General features: G+C 43.0%; 1 protein-coding gene across 1 annotated transcript in view; it reads left to right on the top strand.

The window, feature by feature from the left end:
- The window catches only part of CFAP61 (cilia and flagella associated protein 61), a 292142-nt gene that overhangs the window by 134112 nt on the left and 133697 nt on the right, over positions 1–24333 (top strand). Inside the window, exons 15-16 of the mRNA XM_004433707.3 lie at positions 3737–3943; positions 6803–6937. Of these exons, the coding sequence (XP_004433764.1) occupies positions 3737–3943; positions 6803–6937 (342 nt within the window). The remainder of the gene's footprint in view (positions 1–3736; positions 3944–6802; positions 6938–24333) is intronic.

Raw genomic sequence — 24333 nt, forward strand, 5'->3', positions numbered from 1 at the left:
GCTTCTAGGAACATGGCTTCCTGTATTGTCGTTGTTGAATTCTTTTGGGTTCTTCAGAAAAATTTTGTAGCTTCTTTCTTACAGGTTTTTTGTGCCAGATACTTCATTTTCCCCCACAGGTTCATCCTCTGCCCTGTTCTGTCCCGGAGAGCTTGACCTGATGGGCAGCATCATGGGTGCATTTACCCTTCAGCTTCTAATTGGGTTTGGCCAGTGGGGAACCCCGATGAGAGGAAGGGAGGAGAGTGAGATTGGGATGCTTCAAGCTGGCTGATCTCGCCACTGATTCCCTGACCTCTTCAAGGTAGCCTCTTCTCTATGACTCTGTTTTTGGATTCCAGTAACCAGTACCTCCCATGCCACCCACCTAAGGTGGTAATAGCTTGCAGTTGCTGCTACGCTTTCCCTACTGGTTTCCCTGCACCCTGCCCCCTCCTTGTAAATAGTCCCCTTGTTAAACCCACCTCCAATTATCCTAATTTGAACATACCATCTGTTTCCTGCCGAGACCCAGACCAATACAGTCCTGGACATTTATGATTTAATTTTTACATGTTTTATATTTTTTCTGTGTATTGTGAATAAATACTTTTTTTCATTGTATGTTTTAAATGTTTATTTTGGTATATGGGAAAACTACTAATTTTTGTAGTGATTTTGTGTCCAACTGCCTTTTTGAAGTCTCTTATTAGCTCTGAGAGTTTTTCAATTGAGTCTCTTTTCTGGTAGTGTCACTTCTACCATATTTTATTGGTCACAGCAGTTACGAGGCAAGCTCAGCTTCCAGGGATGGAGAAATGGACTCCACCTCTTGATGGGAGTGTGGCTGGGTCACTCTGCACAAGAGCGTATGGGATACGAATAATGGTCGTGGCCATCTTTGGAAAATAGAATCTGCCATACCTTCTTTTAAAAATATTTATACCTTATTTATATTTTCTAATTTTATTATATGTTTAAAATAACATTGAATAGTAGTGTTTATAATGGGTGCTTTTGTGGTGTTCCTGATTTTAATGGGAATGATTCTGTACTCTCCCCCGTTTAGTATAATATTTGCTGTGGGTTTCTGGGAGATATCCTTTATCAAGTTAAGGAAGTTCCCTCGTATTTCTAGTTTACTAATAGTTTTCATTATGAATGAGCATTGAATTTTATCAAATGTGTTTTTGGCATTTGTTGAGATGTTCATATGGTTTTATTCCTTTAATGTATTCAAACTATCCTCGTTCTTGGATCCATTTCTCCTTTGATTCAATATATCTTTGAGTAATTCTTTTGAAGAGAGTAGCAGGTGGTAGGATCTCCAAGTCCATACATATCCAAGAAGTTTTCATTATGTCCTCACACTTGAAAACTCATTCGGCTGTGTATAGAGTTCTTATTCAAATTATTTCTCATCAGAATGTTGATGTTTTTACTCTAGTTGTCTTCCAGTATCCAATGTCACTGATAAAATATAATGTGATGTAAATAAATGTATGTTTGTTTGCTTTCTTTCTTGAGAATTAGTTTTTTCTTTTTATCTCTGAAATTCTGAAATTTTATCAAGTGTCTTATGCCTCTTTAGGGCTTGGGAACATCTTTCTTCTATGATTTCATTAATTACTTCTTCCCTTTCATTTCTCTATTTTCCTGTTGTTGAATTCCTTTTTAGATGGATATTGGACTTTAAAATTGATCCTTCACTGTCTCTTAACTTTATTCTCATATTTTTTAATCTCGTACTTCTTACTCTTCATTCTAGGGAATTTCCTTGATTTTGTCTTCTGGATCCTAATTCAGTGTTCAGCCATGTCTATTCTATTATCCAGGCCTTCTATTGGAATTTTAATTCCAAGGTTCATATATTTAACTTCCAAGTCTCTTCCTTGTTCTCTCATTGCTCTTTTTTTGGAGCAGCTTGTTTGTTATGTTATATGCAAGATCATTTTGGGTATCTCTAAGGACACTGAGTAGAAGTTTTAAAAAATTCCCTTCTGTTCTCTGGATACTCTGTTTCCTCTGGAGTAAGTTGTATGTTTCTCTATTCTGGTCTTTTGCATTTGTCACTTTTCCTCAAAAGTCTGTCCATGTCATGAGTGAAAGATTAAATTATCAGTATGGGTGGGTGGCATGGGTATCTTTGACAGTTGTACGTATCTGCTTCTCCGTTGCATCTCTCCGGTCACTGGGAGGACTGCCCACCCCTCTGTCTAACTGGGAGGGAGCAGCAGTCGTCTGGCTTCCTCTTGTGGTGCTTGAATGGAGTTCTGGCTGGCAGCAGGCAGGGACCCTCGGTTCAAGTGGCCCAAGGTAGGAAGTTTTAGCCTAGTGGTAGAGAACTTTGGTATGTTTCCTTCCAAGGTAAAACTGCCTTACTCTTTTGTCCCCCAATCGCTCCCACTCATTATTTTAAGAATAATTTTTTGTTGTTATTTTGAGGGATTTGAGATAGGAGGAAAATTAGATGCACATGGCCCATCTGCTGTTTTGCACTGATAACCTCTGTTGGCTCTTTGCTTTTTGTTTTTCAATGATTTCTCAGCCCTACATTTATTACTCATTTTATTTTATAATGAGAGATGCCTCCTTGGTAATTAAAGAAAAGTTTTAGGGTGTAAAGGCAGTTATAGGGTCAATTGCCCTGGGTACCACCACTGGCCTGGTTACCCCGAACCCTGTTTCCTCTGTGCTTTATGGTAAAAGCTGGAAAGACAAGCCCCCCTCGAGGGGCTTGGGCACAGACTTCATAGTTTTCCTGGATTTTCTAGTCCCAGCTTTGCCAATCACAGAGCAAATAAAGTTCCTTGCATTCTCTAATTCCGCTTCTTGAAAGTATGCTTTTAGGACAATTTTACTGTGTAAAGTAAGAAGAAATATAAATGGGTGCTTTCCAATCTGCATATCGTTTGATTTTTCCTGCGTATCAGTTGTGTTTACTGCTCCTGTCATGAGAGAGCGTCACACTCTGGATTGCGCCCCCACCCCCATGGTGTGCACCCTGGGGGGTGAAGCAGAACAGGCTGGACCAGTGCACAGTTAGCGTGGCTGAGCCCCTGGTTCCCTCCCCCGTGTGCGGGACTAAGGATGGCAATCAGAACCAGGCCCGTAGAAACAGGGGCAGTGTGCCCATTATTTCCTTTTAAAAGTAAATACTCATGGGTCCTTCAAATTACCTTCCACCATGTAAAAACGTAATATCAGAGAGAGATAAAAAGTTTAGGGAATGCTTATGGACGAGGCCCAACCTCCTGGTTTTATTGTAGACCAACCCAGCCACGCGTGCCAAAGTGTGGTATGGCACCTTTCCACATTAATAGGGAACAGAGAATAGTGACAAATCCAGAGAACTGGTGGGTATTGGTCCCACTCCTGAACTTGGCATGTGCTCGGTCAGTCGGCTGACGAGCTGGTGCCCCCTTGCCCAGCAGTGCTGAAGAGCTGCTGTCCTGCCGCCTGGCCACCGGCAGAGACTCAAGGCTCTCCCAATTGTTAGCAGCCACGGCTGTGAGGAACAAATTCCAAAGCTGTGTAGCCATCCTCCAGAGACAAGCCATCAGAACAAGTGACTTTCAGGAAACAAAATTTTTAGTTTTTAAAAAATTAACAATGAAGATGAGGTAGTAAAGAAGAGGAGAGAAAAACACATTTCTTGCAATTGTACCTAAAGTAATTTTTAAAAGATATTTCTCAGAAAATGCATGTCATTTGTTTAAAACATCCTTGGCTGTCCTTTCTCTGCCTCTTTTTTTAGGATATGGAGTACATACGATCCCATTACAACATTGAAGATTTCATCTACTTCAGTCACCACCAGCGCGAAGAACACGGACACCTGTATCACTTTGCCCTGAACCCCATTTTCCGGCACTACACCAAGTTTTTTCTGAAGGAGATCCTCCGTTTAGGCTATAAGTCCTGTCTCTACTACCCTATTTACCCACAGTCCAGGGAAGGCAAGGTAAAAGAAAGTTGTAATTCACTTTTCCAGTAGATCAACATTCACGGTGTCATTTGTGTTGTGTGCCATATTTTATTCCTTCCTTGCTCGATGGATTTTGATTGTAATATGGCTCTGAATTTCAAATGCGGTATTGAGTTTGGCCCTTTTCTTACACTACAGTGAAAGTCCAGAAGGCTTTGAATTTCTGATACAATCACAACCAATATAATTAGTAGAACAATTTGTTGGCTTTTCCATATTGACAAAACAGAGACTGAAAACTATGCAGAAATGCTCTAAGGGACATGAAAATCAGATTATTTCTTATGGTGCATTAATGAAATGCCAGAATGATCCTATCATGTTCTTCAAGCAAAGAACATTTTAATAGTGAACCCATAGAATAAATCAGTTCAACCCTAGAAGATTGGTGTGCTATCCCAGCATTCCAAGTAAGTACTATAACCACCCCATAAAAGTGATGGATGAAAAGTGGAGATACACGATACTAATGTAACTTTTGTGCAGTAAAGACCTATATAACTCTGCATAATACTTGTTATGCTTAAGTAGAGTAATACTTTTGAAATAAACACATATCTAACTTGTATACGTTATGTTTACGTGCATGCACCAACAGCAAGCTCTTCATCTCGCTTTCATTCATCCAGCTTTAGTCTTCTTCATAGCACTTTTCACCTGCTAACTTATATATTTTTCCATGTAGGCAGAGGTGTTTGTCTGTCTTGCTCAAAGCTGCATTCCCAATGCCTAGAAAAGTCACATACATACACGTGTACACACACACACTCACACATATACAGTGTCCTGGTTGTCCAACAGGCAAGGACTTCTTCAAGTTGGATTCCTAGGGTGTCGTTTCCTGCAAGTTAGTCCCTCTGTCACTGATAGCATTGGTCCTCAGCTTGATGTAAACTCGAGGGGTGGTGAGAGTCAACCACTAGGCTGGGTAGAACTTGTCCCATCAGATCCCATTCATGACTGAAAACTTTCTCATGCTCTGCCTAGAGTCTTTGACATTGTCACATTTCTTCCTAGTTACCATAAGAGAGCTAAGTAGATTTTTTAAATGATCATATTTATTAAACTTAAAATCACTCTAAAGTGTATTAGTATATACACATAACAATAATTTTATCAATGTATCTTATTTAACGAAAGCCTTTTGGAGAGGTACAGAGGAAATGGGGAAGAAAGAAGGAAAAACCTGGAAAAGATTTTTAGCGAGATGTAGAGTATGTGCTAGTGATGATTGTTTTTCCTATCAAAATGCAGCAATGTGAATGCCCTAGGTTTGTACTTAATGAGATGGGAAGGTAACTGTTTTGCTGGAAAATCCTGGTCCTGCTCTGTAAATCCTTCTTTTTACTTTGCATTTGGCCAAGTGCCAATTCAGTGACCTTCAGGATGTGATATTAAATTCTTAGTTTGTATTCATGATGTTGCCTGCATGTACCAAGTTGGTGGAAAGTCCTTTTGCATCCATACGAAAAATAATGTCTTGGACATTTCATCAAATGTTCATATATTTACCTCAATAGTCTACAGTTTGGAATATGTTGTGCACTATTTTATGTGGGATGTAGAAGCACATTTGGAAACAGGTTTCCTCTCAGTCTGCACTTCCAGTTGATTTACACACATTCATTTAAACAAGTGTGAGAAGCAGTACCAAATACTTTAGGTAAGAATTTCCAAATTCTGCTATAAATCTCCAGTTGATTATAATAAAAGTGAGCTTTTGGCTCACATGATGAGGATGGTTTTCTCCACACCCTCCTGTCAGAGCAGATACTGAGAGATCCTCCAGGCATAAAACAGAGCCCTGGCTAAGAATTCCTGGGGTCTGTCTTTCGGTGTATAAAATCCGGATGTGAAGTTCAATGGGGAAGGATTTTAGAAATCCCTTTTAGAAGCTCTTAGAAATGCTCAGGGGCTATTTTAAGAACAGCAAATAAGTCGTATGTAAACCATCTTATTTATTGTACTACATCAGTTTTACTTTCTTTGCTTTCAGGTTAAATTCAATGAACGTATTATTAAAAATTTTGGTTTCATAGTTTAACTCTTGAGGTTTAAACGGTTGAAATACCCTGAGTTGGTTTCATCAAAACCCCTACAATTTCGTAAACGTGAAAGAAATAAAGATCACCATGTTCAGTTTTCTATGCCAAGTTATAAAAATTGAGTAAAATTAATATTTAAAGCATTCTCCTAAAACATGATTTCTTGTAGTCCATTTCAGTAAGCATAAATCCAGCTTATAATTTAGTATTAATATAAGTCAAAATAATACGATCCAATCCCCCCACTTCGAGCCCCACTTTCTAGTTTCATCCTTTTGTTTTAAAACACTTATTTTATCAACAAGGTTGAGTTGAAGTAGCTGTGACTTTCACAAACAGGAGGATTTTCTCATCTGCACTCAGTTGCCCCTCAGGTGACATTTTTATCTATGTGCCTTCTTAAAGTAGCTTGTGCCAAACACACAAAGGTTAACAGGACGCAGATAACAGCTTAATGGGGTCGAATCAAGCTGATTCATGATCACTATGGAGAAGAATATCCTCCTGGGGAAAATAGTGGTACTGAAAAATCCCATAAACCAAACCACTTGTTTATCTGTCATTCCCACAGAGATAGTAATGTAATTACTCTCGTAATTATCTTCATTAGTGTCAGGCATATCTGCAATTCATTCCTCTGCTCGAAGAGTATGTTTGTTTATTTGCTGATTTCTTTCCCCTCTCCCAATCTGGCAAAGTTCAGAATTTTGTATTTGTAAGGCTGCAAGCAGGCATCTGTGCAGCACACGCTGACATTCGCGCCCCTAAAATAGAGATTGCTGTCTTTCAGTTCCAGAGCTCCTACGCCCACTCCCTGACATCCGCCCTTCATTGCTTGGTTCCCGTGCGGCCACGACGGCAGATTGTCTATCCTCTGGAAAAGCTTGGCATCAACGCTCCATCAAAGGCGGTCTCCAAGGAGCCGGTGGGTAGCCGGGCGGCAGCAGGCAGGGAGGCGCGGTGCCAGCTCTCACGGGCGTGGCAGATGGGGTGGCAGCACTGTCTTCGAGGGAGCAGGCTGCTTCTTAGTTACAGGGAGCCTGGTGCTCATGCCCTTACAGGGGCGCCCTGCAGTGGCTGCCCTGCAGCCCTTTCCCTCAGGTGGTTATTTCACAGTGAGCCTAAAACAGAAGCGGCATGATCCCTCAGGTGACAGACCCCATGGGGATGCCTCCATGTGCTGCTGTGTCTCAGGACAACTGGCCTGGAGTCAACCTCCTAGCATATTTCTGTTTTCTTTCTCCTCCCTCAAAAGCAGATTGCCCCTTTCCATCGATGTTTTGCTTTCAAGGCAAAAGTGGTCATTCAAGATTCAGACAGGGGCCAGCCTGGTGGCATAGCGATTAAGTGCGCGGCAGCCCGGGGTTCGCAGGTTCGGATCCTGGGCGTGCACCGACGCACCGCTTGTCAAGTCACGCAGCAGCGGCGTCCCATATAAAGCAGAGGAAGATGGGCACAGATGTTAGCCCAGGGCCAGTCTTCCTGAGCAAAAAAGAGGAGGATTGCCAACAGATGTTAGCTCAGGGCTAATCTTCCTCACATAAAAAAAAAAAAAAAGGATTCAGACAAAGCTGACAGAGAAAATAGAGCTGGCTGCATTTGAGATGTTTGGGTCTCGAGTCCTAAGCTGGGTTTCTTAACTCCTCTAAGGGGACTCAGGATGATTAACAGGAACGTATTGGCTGTCCTGGGATGGCAGGGGTTTTGACCTTAAAATGAATGGCCCCTAGATGCTCTTACTACCAGAACAGGAAAAACGATGGAAATAGAACCTAGATTTCACTTTAAATGGAAAAGTACATGTATATGTACACACAGCCATGTTCAGTAGCACTGGAAAATGTGATTTTGTCCAGTTGACTTACATGTAGGCTTGTAGTGTTTGTATAAACTTCCACTTAAATAAGCTGGAAAAGAAAAATCCCTCAGTGGCTGACATTTGTCCTTTGTGAGAGAGAAAGGAGGAAAGTGGAAAGTTTAAACTCTCCAAACGTTTAGCCAAAGAGTTGCTCATCAGGGCCAGATATGGTGCTCCGACAAACAGCTCATGACGGCCTCAGTGCTGCAGGAAGCAGGTCATTCCACTGCCCCGGCTCCTGCTTTACGTGTGGCAGAGGGGCCTCCACCGGGGCCCGTCCTAGAGGCAGCTGCTTACTGTAACCGAGGCTGCTCTAAGTCCTACATTTATCTATGTATTTGTAAAATAAAAAATAAATTTGTATTTATTTTCTGATAAGTTCTAAATTTATATTGGAGTAGAGACTAAAAACAAATAGCAATTCTTCCCCCACCTCAACTCTTTACTATTAAAAATGTCAAACATATACAAAAGTAAAGAGAATCATATAAAGCAGAGTTTGTCATTCTGTCTGTGCTACGGGACCTTGTCTTTTAATATACAATCCATCATAAACTAACAGTTTTGTAAAAAGTGAATTCCTAAAAAAACTAGGTTAAAAACAAAAACAGACAAAATTTGTCTAATTATTTTATTAGATTTAACAGACATAGAATTACTCTGTCCAATCACTGTAAAGGCTTCTGAATGCTTCTATCAATTTCCATACTTACATCTTCACAGAGCAGTGAGAGTTTGCAAATGAGCACCTGTCTTGGACCACACGTTGAGGAGTACTCAAACTCCCAAATACTCGGCTCTCAGCTTCAGCAATGTTCAACTCTTTAATTTTGGATCTTCTACAATCCCATCCATTTCCCTTTCCCTTCCTCCCTTGTCATTTTGAAGCAATCCCCAATACATATCGTTTCATCCAGGATCACAGGTGTGCTCTTAGGTAGCAGGGCCCACAGCATTGCAGCTCCGGCTCTATCCACTCTAGAGACAAGAGTGCTGAGACCCCCTGGAGGACCTTTGGGATGGCCACCATGTGGTCTGTTTGCGTGTGGAGATCCTGGGAATGACTGCTTTGGAACGAGAGCCAAGACCCACATGTTTGGTGCAGAGATAGTGCATTGGGGTCAGGGAGGGTGGCTTCATCTATATCTGTCACTGAAACACAGCCTCCATAGAGTCATGCTGATCCCAGGAGAGAAGGGGCCGCAGGTACAAAGTACGTGGGTGCAGCTTCTGTGTCAGATCAGGGTAAGAGGAGAGATGCTACCCTTTAGCAGCCAATGCTGAGACACCTTCAAGTATGGATAGACTATACAACTGGGCCAGGAGAAGCCCTCACACATCAGTGGTAGCACATGCTCCAGCGCCTTCAGCCAGTCCTCTGGTGGCATGAGTGGCGGGGCTGGAGAGGAGAGGAGGAGTACAGAGCTGTCGCGTGAATATCAAGGGCACTGCTTTTCTGAACACCAGGAGCCTCCCTCACCCCACCCCCCCACCCCTGGGAATCTTCAGAGTTGGATGACTTTGAGGTAACCTGGAGCTCCAGGTGGAGAAAAAGCCAGAGAAAACAGTTTGTTTCATTTAAAACAATCCTATCATTACTCTCCAGGTTGGTATGAGTTGAAATCATTGCTTACATTTAATAACCTTTACTGTGGTCATCTTTGTGTGCCATGTCCCCTGGCTTATTTCAAGACATATAGTCGATGGATTGTTTAAATCCCTGGTCCGGGAAGACAACCACTTACTGGATGGGAAGGCCACTGTTTGGTACCTGCTACATGCTACATTGTGCTGTGTTGTTTATTATATTGGTGAATTCTGACTTTTTAAGATGTACTTTTACTGCTACTTGTTGTATTCATTCTTGAGAAGGTTTTAGTAAAGATTTAGATTTAGGAAACAAGATTTAGTAAAAATTTTAGAAATCTTAAAAGTTTGATCAGAGGATTATCAAGAGCATAATCCAAATGGGATGGCCTGGATGTTCAAAAGTTAAAATGCTACATTATATTATTTTAAATTATTTTTTCTTTTTAACATTTTAGATGAATTTAATGTTTTAGGCTGATTATCTGAGACAAGGTGAGCCAAATATAAATTTTGGGGGGAGTAATTTTTAGAGTCCTAAGTACGTTGATTTCTTAGCAGAGCGAATAGTATTGCCGCCATTGAACTGAATGAGGTTGCGTGATTGTTATTACTAAGTGAATTCCTTTTATTCCTTTTTAGTTTTATATTCCTCCACTGCATGGAGCTTTATATGGGCTCCTCAGTTCCCTTACCATGTCCGCACGTTTCTCTTGCTGGGTACTCACCTTTCATACCTGTATCCTATTTAAACCACCTCAGAGTGACCGTCCATTCCCTCACTTGCACCTAGGAAGCCAGTCTTCAAGGCAACAGATCACTCCAGGCATGAGTAATGGGATAGAAAGTGTTTCATCTCAGTGGGTTGCCAATTTGAATCTGGCACAAGCCAGCAGTGATTGAAATTCATCACCGCGTGGCAGGGAAATATGCCCCCTCCCCACCCCAAGGCCCTGGTAGTTTCTGCCTCGTTTGGATGATAGGTGTCCCTGCCACAATACCTTCCCTATTGTTTCTGTTAATTGACAGCCTGCCCCATATCAGGTCATATGAGAGGGTCTGGAAAACATGTAAATAATTTTCATCACATATTACAGAGGTTGGCTCCAAGGATTCATCATAGTATCTCCACAGTCAACAAGTATAGCTTTGTGGATAAGAGAGAGGGCTTTTTCCTGACCATAATCCACATGGGATGGACCTGGAAGACTCGTTTCTTAGCTTGAATGGGCCATCTTGGCCTGTGCATTTACATTCTGAGAATTATTCTGATGGAAATTTTTTACTAAATGAATCAGCATGGCCCACTTGCATGAGAACTGTCATCAGGGAAACACTCAAAATTTGGCTGAATGAATTGAATGGCCATATTAATTAACAACTATGGAGCAAGTTGACCCACACTTACTTTGGGATGGTTCTATGTGCAAGCCTATTTTTTTTCCTTCCTGCCCCTCCAATGGGGATTCAAAGATGACTGTGACACTGTCCCTGCCCTCAAGGAGCTTACAGTCTAGTGGCAGTCTTACCATGGGACTGCTCGGGCTGTACCAGGATGGGAGAGGCCCGCACTGCCCCCCAAAGCAAAAGCCTGGCTCAGGAGGAAACCCAGCCACACTGGGTTAGACCCATTCTTCGGAATCCCTTGGGAAGGAATGTGTTCGGTCCAAGGCACCATTTCCTTTCCAAGACTGGGATTTTAAATGACTCTTGTTTCTCATATTAAACACCAGAAATCTGCTTTGAACTTACGCAGCTCCTGCCCTTGCTTCAGTATCAGTAGACGCTCCCATCATCCACTTCAGTCACTTGAGTGCTTCATCTTGGTTTACAGTGTTCACAGAATTATAGTATGAACTCTTTCTTTCTTTTTCAAATTTTTAGGGACCAAATCAATTCATCATTTTTCCTGAGGAATCATACTTTCAGAGTGATCAGTGCCTGTTGTTATTTTTTGGGGGATGTTTATTAGTGATGGTTTGTTTAAATCTCGACTAATGAATTCTTTGAGGCGTTCATTTTCCTTTTGTCCTTCTACAAAGAAAAATGACGGTTTATTTAACCCTCCTTCTCAGAGCTAAGTGCTGGCCTGCTTTTTCCTGGTCTGTGATCTCTCAGGAAGATGTCACTCACTGGCGTTCAGTTACCCTTTGAATTGCCCCTTTTCATCTCGGCTGTTCTTCCCCGGTCCAGCTATAATTACCATCTGATGGACTGTTACTGGATACTGTTTCACTTGTACATCTGCTGCCCTAGGAAATTGCATTATTCTCCCAGCACCTGCTAGATTTTCCCAGCTTCATTGTTTCCCAGCCCCTTCCTTAAACTTCGAAACTCTCACTGCCCATGCTTAGACTTCCCTTGGTGGCTGTACTTGTGGTCGGTGTGTGTGTGTGTGTGTGTGTGTTAAAATCAGCTCTCTAGCATCTCTTTGGTAGAGGTTTCTGGAAGTGCAAACTCAAACTTTTTAGCATCATATATGCATTGATCATTATTAATGTGACCGTGGTGATATTTTCCTGAAATAAAATTAACCTACTTTAAATCACTGCCGTGAGTCAAGTTTGCTTTTTCAAGCCACTTCTCAGCCATTTTCTATGTATTTACACTACCTATGGGAAATGCATTTCCTCCTATTTATGGTGAACCCTTTTCTCTGAGGTTCTTAGAACAATTTACGTAAATTCCTTCAAGAGCTTTTTTTTTTTTTTTCTCCAAACAAAGAATACAAGTTCTGTGGTCACTTCTTTCTAATTCTCTGAACACTATCTGGTTTAGTATTATACATAGTGTATATGTATACATCAGAATGACTTATAAATCAGTGGCTTATTCTCATTATCATCATAATTCCTCCCTCTTAGGAAGGCTACAGAGTAATAAACAACAACAACTACTACTACTGACGTGTATGAGCTCTCACTAAAGGCTCCCCGTGAATTGTCTCATTTAGTCCTCACATCAGCCCTTGTAAATAGTTACTGCTCTTATCATCCTCAATGTACATAAAGAAAACAGGCTTGCAGGGAAGAAGGGGAAATGACTTGTCCAAAGGCTAATTCATTGACAGAGCTGCATACCAGGCAGTTGGCTGCCAAAACTCGTACCTTCAACCACTACATATATACTCTCTTATCTAAAAAGTTGTTGTATTGATACCGTGACTCATTGGAGGAAAACCAAACCACAGGAAAGGAAGATGGCTTGACAGAGACCTTTTGGAATCTCCCAGATGTTTGGCACCAGCTACCTCATCAAAAGGTGACCCACAGACAGTTGGCTTTCCCCCAGAGCAGTTGGGTTTCCTCTTGGCTAAGTCCTCCACTTTGAGGTTTGATCCAGTGCCAGCCTGACCCTGTGTGGGCTTGGCTGGGGAGGAGCAGACATATGGGTCCAGGTTGGTGTGCCGGGGTCAGTTTTTGGACACCAGCTGACCCACCCTGTGTGCACTTCTCTGTTTGTTGCATCAGCTTGTTGGTAGAAACCTTTCAAAATTATAGTGGCAGCTGCTGGGAAAGGAGGAAAAAGAGTTATGATCCCATGTGCGGGTTTCATTATAAATTTCTCAAGATTCAGTTTCATGTTGTATGTGGCTTCACGGTGTTCTTAGAAAGTGCTCAAGGAAATGCCCAGGAGGAGTGACCGAAGGTTTCCTTGGGCGGTGAGGGGTGGACAGGATGTGCACTAATGATGTGATCGACAAACCCTGGACGTTGTTTAGAAATTGGGTTTCGAGAGAGTGACAGAATGAGGTCTTTAGGGTGTGATAAGAGAAGAAATTATGAAAAGGAAAGTTACTTCTTAACATCTCAATATTGTTAAAAAGCAATCCTACATCTTATCCTTGTTTTCTAGAATAGATACTGTAGGACAATTACCTCTCTCTCTCAATCTCTGTCTCCCTCCCTCTTCTCCCCTCCCCCCCCTTCCAACAGCTTTATTGAGACATAAATCACGTACTATAAAATTCACCTGTTTAAGTTTTACAATTTATTGGTTTTTAGTATATTCACAGTTAGAACATTTTTGTCCCCCAAAAAGGAACCCATTAGCAGTCACTTCCTATCCTCCCACCCCTAGCCCTAGACAACCGCTAATTTACTTTCTGTCTCTATGAATTTGCCTATTCTGGACATTTTGTATAAATGGAGTCATATAATATGTGGTATTTTGTGACTGGCTTCTTCTGCTTAGCATATTTTCAAAGTTCATCCATGTTGTAGCATATATCAGCACTTGATTCCTTTTTATGGCTGAATAATATTCTATTATATGGATATACTACATTTTGTTGATCCATTCATCAGTGGCTGGACATTTGGCTATTTGGCTGCTAGGAATAATGTTGCTATGAACATTCGTGCACAGGTTTTTATGTGGATGTATGTTCTCATTTCTCTTGGGTATATCTACCTAGCAGTAGAATTGCTGGGTCATATGGTAACTCTGTGTTTAACATTTTGAACAAGTGCCAAACTATTTTCCAAAGCGGCTGCACCATTTTGCATTCTCTCACTCTTCGATCAGACCCAGCATTCCTGCTAGTAAGTGGTGAAGTGCTGGCCAACTCAAGACCACGGACGGGCAGCGTACCTAACTATTCTTTCAACGTCGGGAGTGGAGCTTTCCCAGCACTGCAAGAGAGCTTCATGCTGTATTTGACAGCACGCCACTAATGAAAGCTTCACTTCTTTTGAAAGCAGAGACTTTTCTAAAATAAAATCTCTCCTGCTCTTATCCTCCCTGCCTCATCCTCTCTGGTTTGTCAGCCCCCTGTGGGCCTGCACGGATATTTAGGAGGGCTCTAGCAGCAAAGAAAATGCCCATCGAAACCACAGGAGTGAAATGGAGGACTTCCTGGCTCTTTAAGCCACCAGCACATCCTTTGTTTCGGTCCACCTTTAGTAGCGTTATTGCGCTTAGAAAGAGCCGCCACAGCTACCGACAGAAAAAAAAATCCTGAGGCTTTCTTGGATGCTGATCGGGTTCTTGCCACAACCCAGTAGGAGGAAAAAACAAAGCATTCTGTTCCCTGCAGAGCCAGGGTAATGAATGCCACGGAGGTCCAGAAGTGCCTCAGGATACATCTGCTGCCGCGCTCTGGAAGGCCCAGCCAAGCAAGGCTCCTGGGTGGACCTGAGCTCCCGGGGCAGGAACTGGCCTTTGCAGCTAAGTGGCTTCCTCAGAATCTGCCTTCAGGGAGGAAAGGCGTGGCAGCGCCAACAGGAGGCTTTGCTTTGTGTATTTTAAAGTAACTGTGAATATAAAATGACAAAGGGAACAATCAGAGCTGCAGAGGCTGGCTAGCGAAGTTACATCTTTGCCCCTTGATTAAAACAATATGTCGTTACCAAAGGCAGTATGTATTTATGGCAGAAATTTTAGGAAAAAACAATAGAGAAAATCGAAAAAACCTGCAATCCTTTATCTCTAGATTACCTTTGTTCATATTTCAGTGTTTTTATTTCTAGATTATTTTCTGTGAAAAAAATATCCAATTAAATATGGGGTCATAGGTACCTAGTGTTTGAAGCATGCTTTTTCACTTAGTATGTCATGAATGTCTTTGCGCGTTACTGAGTATTCCCGAGTGTTCTAGTGTCATTTGAATGGCCACAGTTGTCTTTTGACCAGCAATCCCTGCCCCTCACTGAGCACTTCCCTGTGCCAGGCTCTGTGTCAGGAGCTTTCATGGATTATCTTGCTGTGTTCTCACAGAAGCTTATGTGTCATTTTCTCCATTTTGCAGTGGGGGAAACTGAGGTTAGGAGAGGTTTGGTTATGTAACTGAACGGTAAGCCAGCGGGACTCATGGGAATAATCACAAAGTCACTTGAGTGCTGTCTCCCATTACCCCGGAAATATGTTCATTGTGGACAGGCTTTCCCCTGCACTCAGATGGGAAGTGGGCAAGTCCTGTGAATTTTCTGGTCAATTTTAGGTAAAGTTCTGTGAGTCACTCTGAATCACAAACATAGTCTTAATTCCATAAAATGTTCAGTTTCATTCCATGTAATAATCAAATTCAATTTTCACCTAAAGATTAGAGTTCCCCTTCCCCTGCTGAACCCTGCTGCTTGTGGGAAGCCTGCAGCAGGGGAAGGGGGGTTAGGGGGCTCTTCTCGTTCTCTAACTTACCCTGCCCCCCATTTATTTAGCATCTATTTAGCTTATTTAGGTTTTATTTTGAAAGCCGATTAGCTGGTTTCTTATTATTATTTAGCTATATTTCTGGTCCTTCTGAAATGGGGCCAGGGCAGGAGGAACAGTTGGGGAAGCAGGCACATCTGCACTCGACCACTACTATCGTAGGATGGCTCCTGCTCTGTTGGCTGGGCTCCACTCCACATGGCATGTGTTTGCAGTTTCTTCAGAGATTCCGGGGGGGCATCCCACCTGCACTCTCGTGATGCAGGCAGTGTACCCTCCAGCTGTGCAGCCTTGGTCTTATTTGCCCCGGGAGGTGAGGTGGCCCCATAGGAAGAACCTACAATGAAATCTCTTGTCTGTGTGGGTCAACACACTCCACCAGGCAGGCCACCTTCCCTTCGGCTCACCCAGCAGCAGCTGGCCTAGCTGTTGTGTCCTGTAGATTTTCTCTCGGGCAGGACTCACACACCAGTCCACTGTGTCTACCATCTGTGGGAACTCAGAGGAGGGTCTCTGAGGCCCCCAAACCCTTTTCTTGTGACTTGAAGTGAATGACGAGACAACTCCCGCCTCTCCTCTTAGGAGTGGAGTGGCATGCGACCCAAGCATATCAACAGTTCTCGAGGAAATCTCCAGAAAAATCCTCTCTTGTATTCTTCTAACCCTTTTATATCTTCATTGTGAATGAGGGGTTTAAAAGTCATTTAACAGGCGCTTGCCCACCTGCTTTGACATTTTTACACGAGGAACTCCTTTGGAATGTAGCATCCATTGTCTTCATGCCTCAGATGTCCTCTGTGACATCAACTTGCCTGAGGCCACACAGCTGCTCAGAGGAGGCTCCGGACGCCAGATCCCAGAATTCACTGCTGTTGTTTGCAGCCAGTTCCTAATGTTGGTCATTTAAGATTTTATCCAAATTTTTATCATTATAAACAATGCTACAGTGTCCAACCTTATTATTTTTGAGCACATCCATAATGATTTGCTTTTAGTCAATTCCTAGAAATAGTTTTGCTAGGTCAAAGGTAAAGCTATTATCTCTTTAATCAAAAAGCATGACATTTTAGAATTTGAAAATAAGAACTTGTGATTCCCAACTTTAGAAAGATGATTTCTCTTTGCAGTGTGTTGCTTTATCTGAGTACATCATGAGCATGCAGAGAACCTTTTTTGTCAGATACAGATTTTTTCTTTTTGTGAGGAAGATCAGCCCTGAGCTCACATCTGCCAATCCTCCTCATTTTGCTGAGGAAGACTGGCCCTGGGCTAACATCCGTGCCCATCTTCCTCCACTTTATATGGGAGGCCACTACGGCATGGCTTGCCAAGTGGTGCGTCGGTGCGCACCCAGGATCCAAACGGGCAAACCCCGGCCGCCGCAGTGGAGCGCTCGCACTTAACAACTTGCGCCACTGGGCCGGCCCCCGGATACAGATTTTTAAGACAGATAATCAAGTGTGCAAAATGGCAAAGTCTCCCATTTTCCTCTAACTCAACTGAATCTCTGCTTGAGCCTCCATTTCACCTGATGGGGAAAGAAAGGAATCTCCGTCAATTCCAGGTAGATTTAACTGTTTAACATTTAATGGAGTCCTTTCAGGAATTTTCCCTCTTTTATTTTTTGGGTGGAGAAGACATCACAGTTCTTGGTACTCATGGAGTGTCGTGGCCTTGTAGTGGGCAGGGAGGGGGTTGGGAGGGCAGTTGTCTGGTGCCTGGTTAGTGCCTGTCTTCACAGGCATCCACTGAGTTTCAGAACTTCAGCTCATCCTCAGCTGTCCCTTATTTTGGCCTCCAGGTCCCCAGCCGGCCCTCACTGCTGGCGGTGGAGGCGTTCTGTCTTCATAGCCTTGAGAACTCCTTGGGTCAGGCATCGCATTCGCTGGAGCGTGCTCTCCTTCTCCCTCCTTCTCTCCCTCCCTTTCTCCTGTACTACTTTGAGCTTTGGAAAGCTCATGATCTGCCTCACCTTCTTTCTTGCCCTGGCGCCACCATCAGCCACGTGCACCCTCGTGAGGACAGGTGGCAGGGGCATCTCCATGAGGCACAGCCCCCTCTACTCCTATGTTCTCCAGCATGTCTGTGGGAAGCCCGCCTTTCCTTCTACTTTTATGGCCTTAAGCAGAGGGAAGGAGAGGACTTGCTTACTTTCCCTCTGATTTTCCTCCTCCCTCTGATCTTGGGACAACAGACTCTGCCATCACCGTGTGTTCTTCTGAAATCTGTTGTTTGAGGCCTCAACTCTGAATTCTGGAACTCAAAAACCTTGCCACCTGCCATTTGCCTTGAAGCAAAAAGCGGAGAACTGACCTGCTTGTTCTCCCGTGGCGTGTCTGCCCAATGGCTGGTGTCCCCTGGCTGCTGCCTGAGGGGCCAGGAGGGTAACGAGACAACAGGGACTTGGCAGGAATGAAATACATCTGTTAATATAAGATAGTACCCCCTATGATGGTTAACAGTAAGATACAGTCATGCGTTGCTTACTGGCAGAGATATGTTCTGAGAAATGCATCGTTAGGCGGTTTCGTCGTTGTGCGAACATTGTAGCGTGTACTTACACAAACCCAGATAGTATAGACTACCACACACTGAGGCTGTATGGTACTAGTCTTATGGGAACACCGTGTATATGCCGTCTGTTGTTGACTGAAATGTCGTTATGTGGCGCATGACTGTACACACGGACTGCAGACCAAGAAGGCCCCTTGTCAGGCTGGCTCACTCCTCTGGCCCGTGGAAGAATTATAAAAACATTGCTCCATTCATTATGAAGTGATTTTATGTCAATCAATGTGTATATTATAAAGTATTATAAGTAATTTTTAGATCTTTTCATGGAAGGTTTTAGACGTTATATCTTGTTAGTAAGTTCTGGTTTAAAAAAATAGGATATGCTTTCTTAGAAGATGTGAAAGACTAGGGGAAAAAATACCCCAAGAACCTAGAGAGGTTTTACATTCAGATTGAGTTCAGGTGGATTAAAAGTTTTCTACAATTCAGTAATTTTCATAAAGCCATCTGAGTTTAGTTATCATTATTTATACACTCACCAAATCTGAAGGGAAATGGTATTTGTTTTCATCAGAGGCAAAGGATTACATGGGCCCTGGGAGATGAAGCACTTGCTTCTCTGGAGCAGTGGCCTCCCTTCGCACTCTGGACTGCCCCATGGCGACTTGGCTGAGGGAGCACGGTTTGCCCTCCACCCATATGATGCCCCCTTCAGAGAGGCAGCTCGAAGCCCTCAGTCCTCAGTCCGCTGCTGTTCACTGGGGTTGAATCTCTTTAAGGAAGTATAAAAACCTTTACCCTGTATGTCACCTCAAGACCATTAAGCTTAGTCAAGATTACAGATGTCATGATCTCCATAGTGACCAACTGCATAAGCAAGAAGAAAACAAAAAGGAAGACTTAAAAACAGAAAAAAAAAAAAAAAAAAAGAATAAATAAGGTATGGAAATAGTGTGGGAGCCATAAAGGCTTTTTATTGCAGCTTGTTGGAGATAGCAAACATGACTCAACTGCAGTGCGGGCAAGCTTGAGCCATTCAGGTGGTGGAAACCCACGGTAATAAATGTGAATTACATACTACACCATTGCTTCTACTTCTCGTGCTCTTCAATAATGTCCCAGGTTTTGTTTGTTTTGTCTTGTTTTTTAATATAATTCAGTGCATTGAAATTATCACCATGGTAGTCATTATAATCATGGTTTTTATGGTAGTTTATGTATTTAACCAAAAGGAGCTATGCTTCCAGGGAGCCAGTCTCAGGCAGCACTTTCTGGTCACCATAGTGAAGCTCTGCTGGCCAACCCCACCTCCATGTTCACCCCCATCTATTGATCCTCAGTGTGGTGCTTCCATGAAACCAGTGGTAATGGCTGATTTAAAAAATTGAACTAGGCACTATCTATCCGAAGTTGCAATTTGTAAGCATGTCACAAAGATGGCCTGAGAGTGTCCCATGGAATTATATACAATGGACAACTGTTTTGTTTCCTAGACAGCTTCGGTCCCCACACTGACTCTTGGGTCACTCTGTGTTGGTAGTATCACAGCTAGTGGCCCCACAGGGGCCATGTGACTTCTAACAGCTTACCACTCCTTCATGTCCTTGATAGAGAGAGATAGACACAGAGACAGGTACACACTTGGGTGATCTGATTCACCTCAAAGGCAGGAGCAAGTGCCAGAGGCTGAAGGAGTTTGGGTGGCTGGGCTCAACCCCATGCCCAGTGCCCTGCCCATGCCGTTGGCTCTTCATCCCTATTGACTTCTCAGGTGGAGGCGCCCGACTCCTCATGGACATGTTGCCACGGTCTCCCCTCTCCCTATGTATTCTGCTCTGAGAGCTGTCTGCTCTGGAGGCTGTTGCCTGGGGCCCAAGGACTCTTGGCCTCCTTCAGGACAGCCACGCTGAGATCCAGGTTCCCTTGAGCATGAAGAGAGATGGAACATGAGTGGCCTGGCTTCTCGTTCCCAGCTGGCCTGCCCTCTTGGGACCCACCTCCATTGGTGAGCAGATGGGGGATACAGCCTGCCAAGTCCAAATTCCAAAAGAATCTCTAGGCCCTGAATAATCATAGGCTTTTTGTTGTTTTTCTTATTTAAATATGGATTTATTTCAACTATGTAGAAATATATGTGCATATGACAAACAGGAAGGAAGTATATACAAAAAAAATAGTTGTGTTTAGTGCTAGGATTAGAGGGAATTTAAAAATTTTTTTCTGAATATTGTTGCCTTTGTAAAATAGAACATAATGTATTTCAATTAGTCTCATATTTCTTTTCAAATAAAAAAAAAGTATGCTAAAAGGAAGAACAACCAAGCAAAGTCAGAGAAATACTAATAATAGTTAACATTTGTTAAGTGTTATATGTGAAAGGTACGATTCTATATTCTTCATAAGAATTAGCTCCTTTAGTCCCCACAGCCACCTATGGTCTAGGAACTCTTCTTATTGTCATTTTGCCAGTGAGGAAACTGAGGCACAGGGAGGTTTTGTAATTTCCCCAAGAATATAGAGCTGATAAACCACAGAGATTTCAAACTCAAGTCTTCTCAAATGCTTCTTACAACCCTCTCTGTCTCTGTCTCTGTCTCTCGCTCTCTCTCTCGCACACACAGTATACGTATGATCACCATCCAAAAATGGCCGTGGAGATGTGCTTGCATTCCGCATTCCAAGCATGTCTACACATAATCGACTCCCAGAGCGCAGTGGTGACAGCAGCCTGGTTGTGGAGTTCTGTTCCTCACCCCACCTCCCCTATCCAGGTTGCTCCACCAAGAGCCAAGAGAGTGTGTCCCTCTTGGAGCCTGCTTCTCTACCCTAGCACACCATTTATCCAGGTGTTCTGTTCTTTGTCCGTGGCTCTGAGACGCCATGGTTTGGACCTGCCCTTCATGGAATCTCCCTCTGCCTCTGCATGGACAGGCTCCTCTGCCCCGGGTCCTGCCTAACCATGGGCCCAGGGCCTGTTATGTGTTGCTGGTTAGAAAGCTTGGAGGTAGAGGCTTACTTTGTGTCATTCATTCTATCAGTGGTTATTGTCTGCTGACCACGTGGGGAGCCCTGTTCTTCACACTGGGGCTGCAGCAGTAAAAAACTGGAACATCCCTGCTGCCCTGGTGCCTGCGTTCTGGGGAGGGAGGCAGACAATGGACGGACAGGCAAGGACGCCCCGTGCCAGGTGGTGGCAGGAAAGACCTCTCTGGTAGGGGTCACTTAGCAGAGACCGGATCTGATGGGGCAGAGGGGATGTGAGGGCCCGGAGGAAGGAGCTGTCTTCACTGCTGCCTTCACAGTCATCAGAAAACCAGCCTGTCCCCGAGCCCGCCCCTTGTCCCCGTGTGAGGACCCACCCTTGCGTGGGCACACTTTCCCTGGCATACACCCAAGGATGCAGAATGGATGCTTTGACCTTTATTTCATAGTTGTCTTAAAGAATTTTAATTTAAAATTTTAAAGAATTTCATGCAAGAAGCCCACCAGATGCAATTAAAACATTTCAAATTATGTTCTTGAAACAAGTCCTCCCCTTCCTTTCAACCTTCCACAGCTTGCCCAAAGCAGAATAGGAGCTTTGTGGAATTCTAATGCCCCTTGAAATGATGATTTCTATTTTTTAAAAAAGAGGGGAAAACCCAAGTGGACTCAGATAACAGTTTAGAATTTCAAGTATCCAAATGTTTGGAAAAGGTGAAATATTTTACCTAGAGGGCAGTTGGCCTCCCAGGAATTCCTTGGGAGGGCATTGTGTCGGTTTAAGAAAAAATGACAAAGTAACTGCTATTTTAAAGGCTCCATTTAACAGATGTGTAGAGTATAGAAATCTATGTATTATTAAATAATTCTTTATAATATGCTCAAGAATAAGCAATTTGTAAGCCCTGTTTACATTCTCACCATCTGGGTGCATTCTGTCACCCATCTGTTTCATGTAATTATGTAATTATCAATATAAGGAAAGAATAGGTGATATAATTAACAAGAAAAACTGATCCACACTGAAGAGTAAAAATGACATGCATCTGTTGAGTTGCTTTTTGTTTCTCTTCCTTCATTGTTCACTGCTTTTTCATTTCACAGTTGCATTCAGGCTGCCGCCTTGTATTGCGCCCTGAGGAGAGCTGTTTGTGCCATGGAGCACTGTCTCTCTCTGTGTCTCTGTCTCTGTCTCTCTCTTTCACACACACACAGACACAAACACACACACGTAGTGTGTGGAGCAGAGTGATTAATAAAGTATAGGAACTGACACAACTTTGAAGGAAATGAGCAAGGCCTTCTTGGTGTTATTCATTGATTCTTTACCTCTGGGAGAGCCCTGATAGTCATTTCCAGAACATGAAATATAATAGCTAGAACTCTAGGAATTATCTACGTTAATTGGTGACAGGTGGAAGGACAGTGTGAGTGTGTGGCCCTTTCATAGGATATTGTATAGAGAAACTGCTTAAAAGAATCCACCTACTTGGTGCTTTTGTCTTAACATCAAGGCTCAAGCAATACATGCTGTTTCATAATAGTACAACAATCCCGCTGGATTGGGTTAGCTTCCATATAATCCCACTAGAGTTAGTCACTGGAGTGGTTCTTTTGTGTAACAGAGACTTGTGGAACATGCATGGAACTCTGGCAACTTCCTCATACCTCCCCCATTAAGGAGGCAGTGGAGGGCAAGTGGCCACCCACCCCTCTGTCTGCCCAGGCTGGACTCTGAAGTTCTCCATCTGTGACTTGCAACCAGCAGAGGGACGCGAGTGTGTATTTGTGGAGGGACATCGAAGCGATCTCTCCATTCCTGTGACACCCCCACCCCAGTTCTCCAAAGGATGGCGCTCACCACAGGGGTTTTCCCTGATACCAAGGAAGCCAACATCACAGACTTGTGGTCTTAACAAAACCTCGGATTTCAACCCTAAAGCACACAGACGGAACAGCCCCCTAGACCCATTTAGATGACAGTCACTATTGGAGACGAGGGCACTGAAATATTGACACTTGCTTCCACTGATTCAATAATCAGGAGCAGGGGTCCCATGCAGGCCTCTTGATGTGTTCTGTAGACCATCTCCGCCCACCTCTGCCTACAGGGATACGCCTTCCCGAGAGCTCTCACCTGCTTCCTGTCTAGGACATGTGCCTGGGAGGGGGTGCGAGGTAGTTGAGAGAGGGAAATTGGAGTGTTGGAAACCCATAAAACTACAGAACAGCTCTCAACAAGGAATTAAACTTCACAAACGGAGCTAGAAATCTCTAATTCAGTCATTTCTTGACTTCTGCCTAAAACTTACTATGAAGCAGTGCTTCTCACTAAAAATAGAGCTTACTCTTTCCTCTTGCTAGGTGATCATTTTACGTGTTGAGATTGTGTTGTTTTATGAATCTGTCCTCCTTGTAGCATCCCATGACAGAAGCTCTTGAGCACTGGGTCTTGATCCAGGCGTGGCTTTCTGGTTGACCTCATGCATGGGGAGGTTGTGTAAGGGCAGCCACTGGCTTCCCACCTTCATTGTTCTGTGTCCAGGAGGAAAATAACTAGTTCCCACCTAGGTTTCTCTTTGTTCCTTTGAATTAAACAGTATTCCTGATAAATCCTCTATAAGGCCAATAACTATCCCCTAATCTATCTGTATTTTGAATTTCCATGGATTTTTTTCTAAAGCAGTGGACACCCACAGAATAAGCATATAGGAGAGAATTACTGGGCGCCTTGTGGGGAGAGTATTTGAAAAGAGTCAGCAATGGGGACAAATGTGGCTAGATTACTCGAGGGATTTGGTTGGTTTTGACTTTATATTTTCTTCTTTCCTTAATTCGAAGTTAAAATGATTTAATTGCTACTATAACTGACTAATCCATTAAGGATTTTAAAGGGAAGAATACGATTTGATTCCTAAAGAACGTTTCTTTTGTCATTTCTACTTTTAAAAAGCTTTTAACAATGATTTTTTTTCAAGAAACATTTCGGTTTATATTTTTGAGTATTTTTTTAATAAAAGAGCATAGAGTGGTTGTTCCTCAAAAGAAAATTGTTATAAAAGAGCTATTTACATTTATATATCATATTCAACTAAAAAATAAAAATTAAAAAATCCTTGTATTCTATACCGAACCATATTAAAAATCATTAAAGCTTAGACTAAAAGGTTTTCATTTAACCCTCAAAAGTGGCATTAATTTTTCAAGTGGTAACTGTTGCTTAAGATGCT

The sequence above is a fragment of the Ceratotherium simum genome, chromosome 21 (assembly GCF_057802395.1).
Source record: "Ceratotherium simum simum isolate JZ-2026a chromosome 21, ASM5780239v1, whole genome shotgun sequence".
NCBI lineage: Eukaryota > Metazoa > Chordata > Mammalia > Perissodactyla > Rhinocerotidae > Ceratotherium > Ceratotherium simum.